This window comes from Trachemys scripta, chromosome 14 (genome assembly GCF_013100865.1).
Source record: "Trachemys scripta elegans isolate TJP31775 chromosome 14, CAS_Tse_1.0, whole genome shotgun sequence".
NCBI classification, from domain to species: Eukaryota; Metazoa; Chordata; order Testudines; family Emydidae; genus Trachemys; species Trachemys scripta.
The window spans coordinates 38,371,314-38,388,880 of record NC_048311.1 but is presented as its reverse complement, the minus strand read 5'-3'; the positions used below and the strand labels follow the sequence as shown (position 1 = coordinate 38,388,880).

Sequence of the window (17,567 nt, the reverse complement as noted above, 5' to 3'; positions counted from 1 at the left end):
GAGCCTGCATCAGCCAGTGCTGGGAGGGATCCGATACAGCCGCCTCCTGCCCTCAGTGCAGAGAAACTGTGCAACAGAGAAACCTCAGGCCCAACAGGCAGCTGGCAAACATAGTAGAAATCGCCAAGCGGCTGAGTTTACAGGTAGCAAAGGGAGCAGGAGGGGACGGGGTGTGTGGGGAACACCAGGAGGCTTTGAAACTGTTCTGTGAAGAGGATCAAACCCCCATCTGTGTGGTGTGCGACAGATCCCGGGCTCATCGCACTCACACGGTGGTTCCCATACAGGAAGCTGCCCAGGAGTACAAGGTAGGGAATTGCTGTCAGAGTTAAATGATTAACTTTTGGGTTTTAATTACAGCCTAATTTCACTGAGCGTTACCTGTCACAGGTGTGAGTTATCATTCAGCTCTGTAAAGTCTTCATTGTACAGGGAGATGCTATAGCAAAATTAATGGTCTGGCAGTATGGCAACAGAGGCAAAATATCAAGACTTGAAAGCAGGATCTACCCCATCCCTTTCCTGATGCCCCCTGCAAAGCCCCACTCACTCCATACCCCCCTCTCTCCGTTACTCGCTCTCCCCCACCCTCACTCACTTTCCCTGGTCTGGGGCAGGGATTTGTGTAGGGATGCGGGCTCTGGGCTCAGCTTGGGGCAAGGGGTTGAGGTGCAGGAGGGGCTGAGTGGTGCAAGCTCTGGGAGGGAGCTTGGGTGCAGGAGGGGGCTCTGGGCTGGTGCAGGGGGTTGGGGTTCAGGAGGTGGTATGGGGTGTTGGGTGCAGGATGGGGTAATGGGTGTTGGCTCCAGCTGGGTGGCACTAATTTACCTCAGGTGGCTCCCAGTCATTGGTGCAGCAGGGATAAGGCAGGCTCCCTGCCTGCCCTGGCCCTACACCACTCCCGGAAGGGGCCAATGCACCCCTGTGGCCCCTGAGGGAGGGATGTGGCTCCGCGCGCTGCCCCTCTCTGCAGGCACCACTTCCGCAGCTCCCATTGGCCACAGTTCCCCATTCCCAGCCAATGGGAAATGTGGGGGTGGTGCCGCAGGCAGGAGACTCATACAGAGAACCCTGCCCTCACCCCAGGTTGCATGGGAATGCTGGCCACTTCTGGGAGTGCCCTATGCCTGAGGCAGGCAGGGAGCCAGCCTCAGCAGCAACGGCAACCCCGCTGTGCTGCTGGAGATCACAATCAACTGGGAGAGTCTCCAGGATCGACTAGTCAATCGCAATCGACCAGTAGACGACCACTGGTCTAGCTAGACAAAAGGTGGGAAGGGAAACTGAGGTACAAAGTGGGGCAGCGAGTTTCCCACAGTCACTCAGCATGTCAGTGACAGAGAACCCAGATCTCCCCAGACCCAGTCCAAGACCCGAACCACTTTGCCATGCTGCCATCTTAGCATCAGCCCCGGCCAGGGATGAAGTGTGTCCATTAGGAGGGAGCGATGCCTTGATAAAGGTCCCAGGCCCAGCAGGGGAGAGGAGGTTTCTCACTGGGATTGTGAACTTCTGTGTTGCTCCATGAAGGATTAAACTCAGATGCTGCCAGCCTGCACTAGAGATCACTGGGCTAAACACTGAACCTGAATTGGTAACAAGTCAGAATATGACATGCTCCCAGTCTCCATTAATGAGGTTTCATCTCCTTCGTGGTCCTGATGTCACAAAGCGATTAGAACCAGTCATCTTGGGTTTCAATTGGAAAAACACCCACTTCCAAGAACCTCTCAAGTATTCAGATGAAACCTCCAAATCATTTCTGTTTCTTCAGGAAAGAATCCAGGCCCATTTGAAGACACTGAGGGAAGAGAGAGAAAAGCTGCTGGGATTCAAAGCGACTAGAGAGGGGAATAGCCGGGAGTATCTGGTAGGTGCCTGTTGTTATGAACCAGCAGGGACTGGCAGTGGGAGGTCTGTTTGGAGGCAGACTCCTGTGTGGCCTTGGTGAACATGGGCTTGTGTGTGTTTCTCCATCATCATGTATTGCTGGGTTAGATTCGTGTGTAGACAAGCCCTAAGCTTCCATTTCAGTTGATGAGTTAATGTCTAGCCCTTGTGTCTTTCACAGAAATCCTCCCCAAGTGAACTGAATGTCCCTGTGAAGTGCTGTCCCCTGTGTCTGGTCATTTTGTGCATTTTTTAAATGTGTGTTTCTTTTAACTCCCCTGGTGTCTCTGTCAGTGTAGTGCTGAGTCCTGCCTCCTGCTGCTCTGGGTCTGAATTTCCAGAGACCATAAATAACAGAAGATGCTGACAATGACAGGCATGGAAATATCCCTTTCAGAGCGATACAGGGGCCAAAGGGGAAGGTGTGAGAGAATCCCCTGCCTAGTACACACAGGATACAGTCAAATGTCAGAAATCTTTTGATTTTCAAAGAAATTCAGCCTCCTGCACACTCAGCTCTCCATGAAAGGACCCCGGGCTCCATCCATGTCTCTGACCAGCCCTTGCCCTATTTTCATACAGAAACAAACACAAACCGAGAGACAGAAGATTGTGTCTGAATTTCAGCAACTGCGGCAGTTCCTGGAGGAACAAGAGCGACTCCTGCTGGCCCAGCTGGACAAGCTGGATGAGGAGATTGTGAGGATCCAGAATGAAAATGTCAGTCAACTCTCCGAGCAGATTTCCCGTCTCAGTGAGCTGATCAGTGAGCTGGAGGGGAAGTGTCAGAAGCCAGCAAGTGAATTCCTGCAGGTGAGACTGAGTGAGAAACACAGGTGGGTGCTGCAAGGCAGCCAGCTCCCCCCCCTCAGTGCCGTCTGCCGGCTGCCCTGCTGATCAACTCCTCCCCCTCCCTCCAGCACCACCTGCATATTTGCGATCAGCTGTTTGACTGTGTGCAGCAGATGCTGGGATGGAGGGGGAGGACTGGGGAGGGAGTGTGCCCACAAGAGGAGGTGGGGAAGAGGCAGGGTGGGGGTGGAGGTGGAGTAGGAGCGAGAAGAGTTGGGCTGGGGTGTGGCATTGGGGGAAGGTTTGGAATGGGAGTGGGGGGTGGGGTTGAGCACCCCCAGGGACAATTGGAAACCAACATCAATCATTAGAAACATGCCAGATCCCCACACAGGGAAGGGAGGGCTCCTGAATCATAAGCACTGGAGTCCAGCAGTCAGAGATCTCAGTGTAACTCAGCGTGTGCATTGCTGACATGTGAATAACTATTATTCTTTGCAGAGTCACAGACACAGAGATAGGGGAGATGGAAAAGCCCCATTAGCTCAGGGAATCCATGGCCCTGGGGCCAGGGCAGGGCCTCGCTTCCCCATACTTCTTAAGTCCCTTCCCTGGAATCCCCTGTGTGTGTGTCAGAGGGGACTGAGATTCTTTTCCCTCTCTCTCTCCTCTAGGACATCAGAAGCACCTTGAGGAGGTAGGTGACTCTCTCTCACTCCCCCTCACACTTCACAAAGCTAAAGAGCTTGGTGATGTTAGCACCTCATCTCCCCAGATCTCTGAAGCAAAATGTGTGGGAAAATGTGTTGGATATGAATCTCTGATCAACTTCATCCTGGGGTGCTCACTCTTCTACAGATGACTCTGGAATTAGCTATTCAATGGCAAAGATTGACCTCAAGTATTTCATAGAGATATCACATCCCTAGGGGACTGGTGGCCTCAGGACTATGAGGATGGACCTGTCACTGCTGGGGCACTGGTCACCATTCAGGCCAGGGCAGCAGCGATCAAGAGTCTTCCCCACCTGAGGACTGTTTGGAGACCTGTGTGGAATGAGCTGTGGAGGGGGGAGTTGGTGTCTCAGTCTAGTTCCTAGAGGGCAGATTTCTACAGCACTTCACCTGGGAACCTCCTGTCCCTGAGAGCATGGAGGCCAAGGAGTGAATTGGCCACAGAGACACAATTCCCCTTTTGTCCCCAGAGCTGATCTCTCCAGACCAGAGTTGAAGAGTATTAATGAGTCCTTTGAAGGGAAAGTTGTATGGCCATGGGCTGTGTCGCACCTGCTCTGAGGCTGGGGGAAGTGGAATTCTAACTCCAGGCCCATTAGAGCAGCGACTCACTAGCCAGAACTTATGAGTCACACAATGAAATATAATGATGTGAAATTGTTTCTCTCCAGGTTTGAGAAGGAGCAGTGCCAGCAGCGAGAGGAGATTTCTTCTGAACTGGAAGAGCGAGTCAGCGGTTTCTCCCAGAAAAATATTGCACTATTGGAGGCTCTGAGGAAGTTCAAAGGTACCTAGAAGGGATCTAGGAATGGAAATTGGGATGAGCCTCTGTGACTGTGGGAAGAGAATGGTGCTGGTCAATTGGTTCACACTTAGATGATGCTTCCATTTAATTGTTGGGTGAGAATGCCAGACACTTGGGGTCCAAGTCACTCAGATTGATTAATTGAAACCTTTATTTCTACCAAAAGCCTGCCTTGCCATGACCATTACCCTTAAAGTAAGAAATGACTCATAGTAAAAAATGACTCAAAGACTAAGGCCAGAAGGAGCCATCATGATCATCTAGTCTGATGTCCTGCACACTGCAGACTACAGAATCTCATGCACCCACTCCCGCAACTGACCCCTAACCTCTGGTTGAGTTACTGACGTCCTCAAATCATGATTTAAAGCAGGGATCGGCAACCTTTGGATGTGCTGGCTGCCGCTTCCCGCAGCCCCCGTTGGCCTGGAACGGCAAACCGCTTCTGGTGTGAGCTGCGATGCGCCGAAACCACAGATGTGGAGGGTAAACAAACTGGCCCTAACAGGTCGCGTCCCAAAGGTTGCCAATCCCTGATTTAAAAACTTCAAGTGTAACAGGTTGCGCACTTGCTGGCACAGCGCCTCCTGCTGGTCAGTCTGGGAATTAGCTTTTCAGCTCCAGAGCGCCCCCTTCTGGCCGGTGTCTCTCCTGCCTCAGGCCCCCCATGTCCCTCCTGGACCCCGGTGCCCCTTACCTTGGGGTTCTGCCACAGCAGTACTCCCACACTCTGGGTCTCCCCTCCCAAACCTCTATAGCCACCTTGCCTCAGTGGCTACTGCCAGTCATCATCTAGCCCCCGCTCACTGGGGCAGTCTGCAGACGCCACTCTGCATTGGCAAGGGGGTTGGACGTGCTGCTTTTCTAGCCCCAGCTGCCTCCCTGCAGCCCTAGTGCCATCCCTGGCCCTTAGCAAGGCCTCAGCCTGGGGACTTGCCAGGCCAGATCTCCCCAGTTCTGCCTGCCCTTCCCCAGCACTGCTCTGTCTATGCTACCCTGTGCTCCCAGGGCCAGCTGTGGCCTAATTGAATGTGGCCCCTGCTGTAGCTGCCTCCCCAATCAGCCGACCTCAGCTGCTTTTCACCTTTTAACTCCTTTTATCCCAGGAGTGGGGTAACTGCTCCACTACACAAGTTACAGAGACTCCACCATTGACACTAGTTTAAATCTGCCACTGACCCATGCCCCACGCTGCAGAGGAAGGCCAAAAAAAAAAAATACCAGGCTCTCTGTCAATCTGACTGGGGGGGAAATTCCTTCCCGACCCCAAATACGTTGGTCAGTTGGATACCGAGCATTCTGGCAAGACCCAACAGCCAGACACATGGCAAAGAACTCTCTATAGCTCAGAGCCCTCCCCGTCTACTGCCCCATCACCAGCCATGGGGCACATTTCTCAAAGGCGGATCCAGCCCATCACTGAGCTCGGGTCCCATACGGCAGCTAGTCTGGGCCAAATGGGCCGTAAGGAAGAAGAAAGCCCCTCCCCCACACTGAGGGATCCCTCTAGCAAAGGAGCCTCTTGTGCCTCCTTCCCGTCAGCTGCAGGCACAAGGCGTGTTCCTGAGAGGGCTGGGAATGGGGTGGGGGTGGTGAGGGCGGGTGGAAGAGGGAGGGGGTGGACGAGGGACAGAGGGACGTGGGCAGTGTTAAGCTGGGCCTCTGACACTCTACACACTGGGCAAGACGCACGGGGCCCATTGTCATAGGGCTGTAACTCTGGCTGGCTTCAGAACTTCCTCAGCCTGTGCCAAGGTCTGCACCGGCCCCTGCAGCCGCTGAACAGCAGAGTCACAAATGGCCCCTCCCCTCTCTCCTTTCGCCAGTACAGGGGTGAATCTGGCCCATGCAGCCAACCTTCCCCTGCTTCAATTCCCACATGGATCAAATGAATTTATTAGTATTCCTATTTCTGCCTATGGAGGACGAGGGCCCCTTCATGCTGCTCGCTGTAGAGACACTGAGTAAACAGACCCAACAGCTCACAATTAGAGCCAGGATTTCAGAAACTCTCAACATCCCATTATTATCAAAGGGACCCAAGTGGGTAAAGTTACTTTTATGCCAAAGACTTTGCAGGCTCTGGGTCTAGGTTACAACAAAAGGCAGCAAATGAATGAGACAAGCCAACCAGGGTCTGGAGGGTGGGAGGGGATGATGAGGGGAAAGTAAATCTCACTTACAGATTGTGTGTCTTGGGATAGTTGTGAGGCTGCAAGGATGCTGGTTCCATTGCTGAGAGATGCCTGATTGAGAGGGGAAATAGGTTTCAGACCTTTTTATATTAAATACGTGAGTGTGTCTCTGGGCCTCTCTGTCTGTTTCTCTGTCATAGTTATAAAACAGTTTCAGAGTGGGGACACTGTTATAAATATGAAAGTCTGAAATCTCACCTCTCTTATCATTTCTGCCTCCAGACATCTGCCGTCTGAATTGGAGAGAAAAAGGGGAGAATCATTTGGAGCACACAGACAGGGTGAGTTTGCAGGTGAAGATTGCCTTTAAATTATGAGAAAATTCCAGTGAAAACATTTCATGACATTGTAGCTAAAGTTACCAACCAAACTGACAGCGACCATGACACACACAGCCCTAAAAATAACACATTAAACAGTAAGGAGATCCAGGGACCCATGTCCCCCCAACACACACACTTTTAAAAGTGGGATGACCAGGACACTTTTTAACATGGGCATAGTTTGGGGGCAGGGGGCCACATTGCCCCCCACACTGCAAGCCATGGGCAGGTGTGAAGCATCACTGGCAGTGTCTGTGTTTCGGTTAGGTCAGCTGATCAGCTCCTCTCTGTGTAGCGCAGGCCGTGCCTGTGGCATCAAACTCTTCCTGGTGCTGGCCTCTCTCAGTGGCCCCACCCCAGCTCCTCGTTGCCCCCCACACACGCACACTGCAAGTCTCAGGTAGGCATGGAGCGTCGCAAGCAAGCAGTGGCTCTGCTTTGGATGGCGCAACTGATCAGCTCCTCCCTAAGTGCTCCACTTAGGAAGGAAAAATCAATTTCACACATACAGAATGGGAAAAGACTGTCTAGGAAGGAGTACGGCAGAAAGGGATCTAGGGGTTATAGTGGACCACAAGCTAAATATGAGTCAACAGTGTGATGCTGTTGCAAAAAAAGCAAACATGATTCTGGGATGCATTAACAGGTGTGTTGTGAGCAAGACACGAGAAGTCATTCTTCCGCTCTACTCTGCTCTGGTTAGGCCTCAGCTGGAGTATTGTGTCCAGTTCTGGGCGCCGCATTTTAAAAAAGATGTGGAGAAATTGGAAAGGGTCCAAAGAAGAGCAACAAGAATGATTAAAGGTCTTGAGAACATGACCTATGAAGGAAGGTTGAAAGAATTGGGTTTGTTTAGTTTGGAAAAGAGAAGACTGAGAGGGGACATGATAGCAGTTTTCAGGTATATAAAAGGGTGTCATAAGGAGGAGGGAGAGAACTTGTTCACCTTAGCCTCTAAGGATAGAACCAGAAACAATGGGTTTAAACTGCAGCAAGGGAGGTCTAGATTGGACATTAGGAAAAAGTTCCTAACTGTCAGGGTGGTTAAACACTGGAACAAATTGCCTAGGGAGGTGGTGGAATCTCCGTCTCTGGAGATATTTAAGAGTAGGTTAGATAAATGTCTATTAGAGATGGTCTAGGCAGTATTTGGTCCTGCCATGCGGGCAGGGGACTGGACTCGATGACCTCTCGAGGTCCCTTCCAGTCCTATAATCTATGAATCTATGAATCTCCCTCTTCGCAGCCCTGGCCCCTCTCAGTGGCCCCACCCCTGCTCCTCTTTCCCTGTGGCCCTGGCCAGGCCAGAAGCCAGAGCCGGGGTGCCACCCAGGGAGCCCAGGCTGCACTGGGGAGCTCTGGACCCTCCACCTGCCCAGGGTGGCATACCCCAGGGATCGGGGACATGGGCCGGCAGCTCCTCTCAGAGCCCCCCAGACCCATGTCCAGAGTAGGTGGAGTGTCAGGGGCTCTCCATAACAGGCAAATCTCCAAGCCTGGCCGGGAAGCAGGGCCTTGGTCAGGGCCAGAGAAGGGGCGGGGCCACACAAAAAGTCCTGACATCAACTTTAGTGCTGAGTTCATGTCCATTCTGATGAACAGAAACATTCTTAACTGAGTCGCACCTGAACAGAGCTCTCTGACACATTCCTCTGCTTTACCCCGGTGCAGGGAGTCTCCCCATCGCTCTTCTCCAAAATCCTGCCTTTAGGGCTGGGCTCTCCCATTGGAGCAGCTCACTGCTTCCTGGATTGGGGAGATGCTCTTCCTGTGATGCCAGCAGCTACTCCCTTCTCTCTGGGCTGGGGATGGGGCTACCCCACCCAATGCCACCTCCTACTCTCTGGTCTTAAGTGGCTCTTCCCCATTGCTGCACCTTCCTCTCTGTTCCCTGGCCTGGGAGTGGCGGCTGCATTAGGGGAGGGAGCTTCCCCCTGGGGTTTAAAGCTGGTACCTGCCACTTCTGCTCCCTCAATAAAAGCTTCTGACACCTTCCTGGCTGTGTCTCTACCACTGGGAATGGGGCAGCATCAGTAGCGGGATCTGGGAGTTGAAGCCTCTGTGATAAATGGGAAACTAATGAAGTGGGACCCGTTACAAACACTGCGGAGCTGCTGTGACATCTCTGCTCAGACTTAGGTGCCGAGCACAGAGGCAGCTCCCTGGGATCCAGGCCTGTTCCAGCCAGAATCGTGCTGCTGGGGAGTGTGAGAAATGGTTCCAGCCTCCCGCAGGGCTGAGCTCTGCCCCTAACGCTCTGATTCTCTCTCCCCAGTGAATGTGACTCTGGATCCAGACACGGCTCATCCCCAACTCGTCCTGTCTGAGGATGGGAAAAGTGTGAAATGTGGAAACATACGACAGCGACTGCCCAACAACCCTGAGAGATTTGACACTGAGCCCTGTGTGCTGGGCTGTGAGGGATTCACCTCAGGGAGACATTGCTGGGAGGTGGAGGTGGGTGATGGGGAACTCTGGGCTGTGGGGGTGGCCAGAGGGTCTGTGAGGAGGAAGGGAGGGATAAGCCGTAGCCCTGAGGGGGGGATCTGGGCTGTGGAGTGGTGCTGGGGGGGTCAGTTCCAGGCTCCCACCTCCCCTGTGACCCGCCTGACCCTGAGCCGGGCCCCCAGCAGGATCCGGGTTTGTCTGGACTGTGACTGGGGGCAGGTGACATTTATCGATGCTGGTGACGAGGCCCCGATCTTCACTTTCCCGCCGGGCTCCGTCCCTGGGGAGAGAATCCGACCCTGGCTCTGGGTGGGGGGGGGATCCCGGCTCAGACTCTGTCCCTGAGACACAGCAGAGGGGGGAACTGGAAATCAACCTCTCTACTCTCACACACCCCAGTCTCTATGACTGTGGACGACTCCCATCTACCCATCCCCTGGCTCCTCATCTCTATGGCCTCTGGAAGCTCCTCCCCCACCCTCTCTGCAGCCCTGGGACTGCAGGAGGAGCAGAAGGGCCCTGAGGGGTAGATGTGGGGGCTGGGCAGGGAGTAGAACTAACAACCAGGCAGGGGACAGGCAGAGGTGGGGCCTGGGCAGGGACAAAGGATGAATGGATCAGGGTTTGGGGGGTTGGGGAGAAGCAGCAGCTGCAGGGAGTGTTTTGTACAGATCTGTGTCCTTAGATCTCATTGGTGTCTCCCCGCCCGGGATCAACAAGAGGGGAAGGGATAAGATCAGGGAAAGAATAGAGCAGCCAAGGGGGATGATCTGTGACAGGGAGGAGAGACACAGGAAAATAAACAGGGATGGGAAGTGAGGGCTAGAACAATAATGAATAGAAAAGGACAGTATGAAAGGAAAGGGAATGTGAGTGGGACGGAGAGATTTATTACGTGTCACTGAAAGTGAGACTGTATCTCATTAATTCCCTATATTAATTCCTGGTCATTGGTGCTATTTTATTGCCATAAAGAAAACTGTTCTCAGTAGCTGGGGATCTCCTTGCCATGCTGCAATTATTAAAGCTCCTTCTTAGCTCCTTTTACTTTTCTACTTTCCAGCTACTAACTGTAAATAAACCATTACAAACAATTCTTCTTGTTTGTTCCACTTTAATGTTCCAGCTACAGGTGCTGGGGGCAGCATCATGGGATTTGCTTCTGACTGGGTTGTGTCCCCCCAGCTCCCACAGGGAATGTTGCGCCTCTAGGAAGAGAGTTTGCATTTTCCAGTGTGATGTGTCACTCTCCAGCCTGTGCTCTGTCTCTGTCCTGTGCACACCCATGTCAATCAGGAATTGCTCAGCTGTGCTCTGCGGAGAGGTGACTGGTTACACAGGGTGTAATCCATGAAGGGACTCGGGTGTTGCAATGCTGAGCATCACAGTGAGTAATTTTTAGGCAGCGAGAAAATCACAGGAACAGCAGCAGCACTGTGACCCTCACAGCTGAGTCAGGGGCGTAAACTCCCTAGACAGTGCATGATCGACACAGGAACCTTAAAATGAGATTCACAAAAGCCACCTCAGTAGGCGGGGAGCCATGTCAGCTAGCCAATGGGAGATGCCGACAAGGGGGGAAGGGGTGTCCTAAACCACACCCCTCTCATGAATAGGTGCCTAAATCTGGGCTGCAGTGGGGTGTGTGTCTCTGCTTAGCAACCCACAAACAGGAACCAACCACCTGACATCCGGGGCCCCCAGTCGCAGCTGCTGCCAGTGCCTGGTAGTGGTGGCAGCAGCTGGGAGCCCCAGGCCCTTTGAAAATGCCCCAGCAGGCTGCAGGGCTCCTAGATGTACGCGCTGGATGGGTGCAGTGGCAAATTAGGGGAAGGAAAAGCCCCAGACCCCGGCAGGAGCCACACTGGGTGGGGTGGGGGGAAAGGAGAAGCCCTGGACCTAAGTTCCCTCTAAGCTATTCCCCTTCCCTGGCCCCCACCACGCCTAGCCCCAACCTGCCCTGGCTGGGGAACAGATGCCTGCAGCCAGGCCGCTGGAGATGCTGCGACCATGATTTTAATACACTGTAATTCATGGTAATGTAATGATGTAGTTCTTCTTTGAGTGATTGCTCCTGTGTATTCCACAGTAGGTGTGCATGCTCCCACATGCACGGGTGCCGGAAGTGTTTCCCTTAGCAGTACCATACTCCAGGTCTGCTGTAGCCCTTCTTCTCGACCTTGGTGGGACCGTTGGTAGATCGTCCTTCAGTTGTTAGAGTGGGCTCAGGGCATGACCCGTGCCCCAGGCTTCAAGTCATGCAACTCCTGTCGCCGTTCTATGCCCAGGAGCGACCCTCACACTGAGTGTCTTCGCTCCCTGGGTGAGACTCACATTAGTGACCGTTGCAAGATCTGTAGGTCGTTCAAGCGAAGGACCACACATTAGTGACCGTTGCAAGATCTGTAGGTCGTTCAAGCGAAGGACCAAGAAGGAGAGAGACTTTAGACTCAGAGCTCTCCTGATGGAGTCGGCACTGACCCCGACGCCGGTATGCAGATCGGACTCCGTGCCGGCCGCCACGTCATCGGTACATAGCGAGGCCCCTTCGACTAGTTGGCACCACTCTCCCTCCAAAAAGCAAGGGAAGGGACTGGCCTCGCAACGATGCTGCAGCAAGGATAAGGGGGAGGCTGGTCCCGCGCTGGCCAGCCCTCGATCCCCCCGTGCTCAAAAGCTCCAACTCACGTGGAGCGGAGCAGCCCGGTACCGTCGGCCCAGGCATCCCCACTGGTATGGATGCCGTCGATGCCGGAGGTGGTGCAGGCTGTGAAGGACATTATGTCTTTGCCCATCTGGAGCTCACAAACGGGCCCGGGCCCTAGGTCGCGAGGCAAGCCCCCGTTGGGTGCCCACCAGACCTCTCCAAGCAGCCGCAGTTCCCGCTCTGAGGATTGCTCCCTGCACTGCTCGGCACGCAGCAGCCACTCTTCTCACAGCTCCCAGCCACCCTCGACGCCGTCCAGACCGTTCAGGGCACCGTCGGGACGGGGGTCGCGGGGATCCTCTCTGCCACCTGCCAGCGAGTGTAGGCACCGAGAGAGGCACTGAGAGCGCTCACCTGCTAGACATAGCCACTGGAGCCGCTCTCGATGGCACAGATATTGGCATTCCAGTTCCAGCTCCCGCTCGTCTGGATGTCACACCAGAGGCTCCCCTCGGGGTACTTCAGCATCAGGGCACCGGGCTTCGCGTCGCCATCATGCGTACCGAAGCAGTTCGTCGTATGGGTACCGTTCATCGATGTAGAGATCCCGGTCCTGAGCTAGACGACATCACAGACACCGCTCCTACTGCTCCCACGGCACCGAGCGCTCGTGGGCGACCTCGGCCTCAGCACCTGCCCATCCATCCTCGGCATGGTCTGTTCCGCCGGGACACATATTGCCATCACAGGCTCAGCCAAACCAATGGCAAGGGACCCCGTGACAAGTGCAGTGGTGCCAGTGGGCACCGTGACCATCGATGCCAGTCCCAATGGAGGCCCGTTCAGTCGCTGGAGCGTCCCAAGCTCCATCGGCCTCATCTGGCCACCCACAGGACAAGTGTGCGGGTCATGAGTCGACAGACCCACGCCAGGACTCTGACCTCGGTCTTGACGCCCCAGTACCCACCGAGGCCCCCCAGCTCCATGCGGGCTCTCTCTCTGGTTCGGGACAAGACCATAGCAGCACCTCTGCCATCAGTCCCACAGGAGGACTTTAAGGCACACCAGGACCTGCTAAAGTGGGTGGCATCCAACCTCCATCTGCAGACCGAGGAGATGGAAGGTCCATCTGATACCCTTTTTAACGTCCTGTCTCCCACGGCACTGGGCCACGTGGCCCTGCCTCTGCACCAGGGTATTGCCAATATCTCTACCTCCCTGTGGTATACTCCCACGTCCCTGGCCCCAAGCTCGAAAAAGGCCAAGAGGAAATACTTTGTGCTGGCGAAGGACCATGAATACCTCTATTCCCACCCGGCACCCAACTCGCTCATAGTGGAATCAGTAAACCACAGAGAGGACCAGGGCCAGCATGCACCCACCCCCAAGAACAAAGACACCAGGAGACTGGACTCCTTTGGCAGAAAATTTTATTTGTCGACTAGTTTCCAGCTTCGCGTAGCCAACCACCAGGCCTTGCTCAGCAGGTACGACTTCAACCTATGGGAGTTCCTGCCTAAATTTGAGCCGGACTGGGACAGGAAGGACTTCAAGGCCCTGGTAGAAGAGGGGTCGGTGGTGGCTAAAGCGGCCCTCCAAGCAGTGTCCGATGCTGCTGACATGGCGGTCCACTCAATGGCTTCCTCGATTGCCATGCGCAGGGCATTATGGCTCCTGTTGTCCGGACTGTCGATGGAGGCCCAGTCTCTTATGCAGGACCTCCCATTCGATGGCAAGGCGCTCTTTGTGGACCAGATGGACGTCAGGCTGCATGGGATGAAAGATTCACATGCCACCTTGCAGACCTTGGGCCTCTATGTCCCCCCGGCTAAGGACAAGGCCAAATCGCTCCCGGCGGCTCAACCTGTGAGGAGCAGATATGAGCCCCCGTACAAAAGACCCAGAGACCAGAAGTGTTGGTCTCAGCAGCAGTCCCACTCTGCCACACAGCCTGGGCCCTCTAAGGGCAAGAGGCAGGGAAAGAGGCAGTTTTGACTATTTGCAGGGGTGCACCGGGCCTGTTGCCAGGGAGACCCCCCACACTTGTAGCTTCTGCCTCATTCCACCCTGAACCCCCCTCACTTGTGTTAATCCCTCCCCCCCCCCCAAGCTAATGTAGTTTTGTGCTGCAACTGCTGCTGCGCAGTAACATTCTGGACAGGTTCAGTCCTGGTACCGTGGCCTGTTGCTCCCGAGCTGTGACATTTCAGAGCAGGCTGGGTGTGGAGGGGAGGCCCCATAGCAAAGTTCAGCACGGAGGCAGCTTGGACACAGTGAGATTTAAGGTGGGGAGGGGGAGGGGAGCTCTGTCAATGTTCACTGAGTTGCACCATCTGCTGTGGCTGCCAGAGTCCCCTCCCTGGGAAGAGGTGGGGGCAGGAGGGGAAAGATCCATCACTGACCTGTCTCTGCATTGGAGAGGGAGCTTCCCTCTGGGGTTTAAAGCTGGTTCCTGCCTCCTCAATAAAAGCTTCTGACACCTTCCTGGCTGTGTCTCTGCCTCTGGTAATGAAGCAGCCCCAGCAAGGGGACCAGGGAGCTGAAGAGAAAAAGACAGGAGCTGCAGTGACATCTCTGCTCAGTCTCAGGAGCCCAGGACAGAGGCAGCTCCCTGGGATCCAGGACTGTCCCAGCCAGGCCGGGGCTGCTGGGGAGCATGAGAAATGGTCCCAGCCTCCCCCAGGGCTGAGATCTGCCCCTAATGCTCTGATTCTTTCTCCTCAGCAAATGTGACTCTGGATCCAGACACGGCTCAGCCCCAACTCATCCTGTCTGAGAATGGGAAAAGTGTGAAATGGGGAGACACATGGCAGGAGCTGCCCGACACCCCTGAGAGATTTGATTCTAGGGCCTGTGTGCTGGGCTGTGAGGGATGGGGACACATTGCTTGGAGGTGGGGGATGGGGAACTCTGGGCTGTGGGGGTGGCCAGAGCGTCTGTGAGCAGGAAGGGATGGATCAGCCTTAGCCCTGAGGAGGGGATCTGGGCTGTGGGTGAGTGCGGGAGTCAGTTCCGGCCTCTCACCTCCCCTGAGGCCCCCCTGCCCCTGAGCCAGGTCCCCAGTAGGATCCAGGTTTGTCTGGACTGTGACTGGGGGCAGGTGACATTTATCGATGCTGGTGACGAGGCCACAATCTTCATTTTCCCGCCGGGCTCCGTCCCTGGGGAGAGAATCCGACCCTGGTTCTGGTTGGGGGTTGGGGGATCCCAGCTCTGCCTGTGTTCCTGAGATGGGGGCTTCTGGCTACCCAATCCTCTGGCTCCTCATCTCTATGACCCCTAGAAGCTCCTTCCCCTCCCTCCCTGCAGCCCCAGGGATGGGAGGGGGATGGGGAAGAACTCCAGGAGCTGCAGGAGGAGCACAGGGGCCCTGAGGGGAGATGTGGGGGCTGGGCAGGAGGTAGAACTAATAGCCGGGCTGGGCACAGGCAGAGGTGGGGGCTGGGCAGGGACACAGAATGAATCAATCAGGGAAGCTGGAAGCTCCCTGGCAGCAGAGAGCGTTTTGTACAGATCTGTGTCCTGAGATATCATTGGTGTCTCCCCGCCCGGGATCAACAAGAGGGGAAGGGATAAAATCAGGGGAAAGAATGGAGATGCCAAAGAGGATGATCTGTGGGAGGGAGGAGAGGAGAGTGGGAAAGGAAAATAAACAGCAGTGGGAAGTGAGGGCTAGAAAAATGCTTAGTAGAAAAGGACAGTATGAAGGGAAAGGGAACATGAAAGGGACAGAAACATTTATAACATGTTATTGGAAGTGAGACGAACTCATTAATTCCTGGCCATTGGTGCTATTTTAGTGCCATTAAGAAAACTGTTCTCAGTAGCTGGGGATCTCCTGGCCATACACTGCGGTTATTAAAGCTCCTTCTCTGCTCCTTTTACTTTCCTGCTTTCCACCTATTTACTGTAAATAAAACATTACAAATAATTCTTCTTGTTTGTTCCACTTTAATGTCCCAGCTGCAGTTGTTGGGGGCAGCGTCATTGGATTTGCTTGGTTGTGTCTGCCAGCCCCTACAGGGAATATTGCGCCTCTAGGGCCTTGGCTACACTTGCAAGTTACAGCGCTGTAAAGCCTCCCCCAGTGCTGTAACTCACTCCCCGTCCACACTGGCAGGGCACTTGCAGCGCGGTATCTCCCTGGGTACACTGCTGCAGGTACTCCACATCTCTCCAGAGGATAACAGCTGCAGCCAAGTGGCTAGGACTCACAGGTGTGAGTGTAAACGCTTGCAGCGCTGTACTAATCACCTTGTCAAGTGGCCAATCCTCTCCATTGTTGTGACGGGCTGCAGGAATGCGGAAGTGCCGGGTTCAAAGCTCGTACTGCAGAGAAAAGCAAACAATTTGCAGCTTGCTTTGAGTGAGTAAAGGAATGAGCATGGGGCCGGGAGCTCGGAACTTGCAAAATAGAGAGCTGACATGCTCCAAAAAGCACTCTCTCTCCCCCAACACTCCCTGTCACAATCCACCCCCACCTCCCCGTTTTGAAAAGCACGTTGCAGCCACATGAATGCTGGGATAGCTGCCCATAATGCACCGCTCCCAACACAGCTGCAAATGTTACAAGTGTGGCCACACCAGTGTGCTGGCAGCTGGCAGTGTGGACAGACTGCAGCGCTTTTCCCTACTCAGCTGTACGAAGACAGGTTTACCTCACAGCGCTGTACAGCTGCAAGTGCAGCCAAGGCCTAGGAAGAGAGTTTGGATTTTAATGTGATGTGTCACTCTCCAGCCTGTGCTCTGTCTCTGTCCTGTGCACACCCATGTCAATCTGGAATTGCTCAGCTGTGCTCTGCGGAGAGGTGGCTGGTTGCACAGGGGGCAATCTATGCAGGGACTCAGGTGTTACACTGCTGAGCATCACAGGGCCTAGTTTTTAGTCAGTTAGAACATCGCAGGCCTAAACTCCCTATACAGGACATGGGCATCACAGGCACCTTACAGTGCAATTCACAAAAGCCAGCTCATAAGGCAGGGAGCCAGCTAAGCTAGACAAGGGCAGGGGTGTCCTGAGCCCTTCCCCCTCTCACAGAGAGGTTGCAGAGGGGCATCTATCTCTACTTAACCACCCACAGACAGGAACCCAGTGTCTGGTGTTTCTTGCTGGAATGAGGTAGGCACCTGCCTCGCTCCACACAAAATGTGCGTGAGGGAGGTGGTTTCCATAATGTCACTCGCCTTATAACTTTTACCCTCTCTGTGGTTGGAGCACTCAGCTGACATGTGGGACAATCAGCTTCAGTTCTCCTGTCACACTGTCTAGAGTAGCACAGGAAGGTGAGGACCAACCTCAGGGCAAACAGTTACAAACAAGGGCACAAACCCCACACAGGTTGTGAGTTCAATATTTAGCTTTCACTACCAGGTACCAAATGTGAACCCCTCGATCAGTACAACAGCCTGAACGTGGAGTCACAGACCGTCCCCTTGAGTACTCCTGTCTATCTGGCTGTTTTTCTGCCTTTTCCTCTGCTGCATCTCCCTGCCCCTGCTGATGGGGCTGCCACGTTCCCAGCAGCAGAGTCGGGGAAGCTCCTGCACATAGTTTCTATGGTTAAAGCCACCAGCTGCTCTATCCTGGCCAAAGAGAACGGTGGAAGATATGGAACAGGAGGCGACCTCTCCCCAGCCCAGGAAGAACCATTAATTAGGGTTACCATATTCAAACATTTAAAAAAGAGGACACTCCACGGTGCCCCGGTCCAGCCCCAACTCCGCCCCCTCCCC

The 17,567-nt window shown here is 54.3% G+C and overlaps 2 protein-coding genes and 1 long non-coding RNA gene across 4 annotated transcripts in view; 2 read left to right on the top strand and 1 right to left on the bottom strand.

Moving 5' to 3' along the window:
- Positions 1-9,122, top strand: part of LOC117887096 (zinc finger protein RFP-like) — a 10,001-nt gene extending 879 nt beyond the window's left edge. Inside the window, exons 2-8 of the mRNA XM_034789338.1 lie at positions 4-308; positions 1,775-1,870; positions 2,473-2,703; positions 3,357-3,379; positions 4,088-4,203; positions 6,639-6,709; positions 9,015-9,122. Of these exons, the coding sequence (XP_034645229.1) occupies positions 4-308; positions 1,775-1,870; positions 2,473-2,703; positions 3,357-3,379; positions 4,088-4,203; positions 6,639-6,709; positions 9,015-9,017 (845 nt within the window). The 3' untranslated portion in view covers positions 9,018-9,122. The remainder of the gene's footprint in view (positions 1-3; positions 309-1,774; positions 1,871-2,472; positions 2,704-3,356; positions 3,380-4,087; positions 4,204-6,638; positions 6,710-9,014) is intronic.
- A 407-nt stretch (positions 9,123-9,529) lies between these two features.
- On the top strand, positions 9,530-14,159 carry LOC117886963. The gene is made up of 2 exons (XM_034789154.1): positions 9,530-11,547; positions 11,597-14,159. The coding sequence occupies exon 2, from the start codon at positions 12,390-12,392 to the stop codon at positions 13,827-13,829; it is 1,440 nt and encodes a 479-aa protein (XP_034645045.1). The 5' UTR covers positions 9,530-11,547; positions 11,597-12,389; the 3' UTR covers positions 13,830-14,159.
- LOC117887025 overlaps positions 13,469-17,567 on the bottom strand; it is a 10,668-nt gene continuing 6,569 nt past the window's right edge. Inside the window, exons 2-3 of one of the 2 annotated variants that reach the window (XR_004648105.1) lie at positions 14,237-14,373; positions 13,469-13,601 (exon numbers count right to left, since the gene is read on the bottom strand). This is a non-coding gene — a long non-coding RNA (uncharacterized LOC117887025). Of the gene's footprint in view, positions 13,699-14,236; positions 14,374-17,567 lie in introns of both variants that reach the window. The other variant, XR_004648106.1, reaches the window with a different exon arrangement.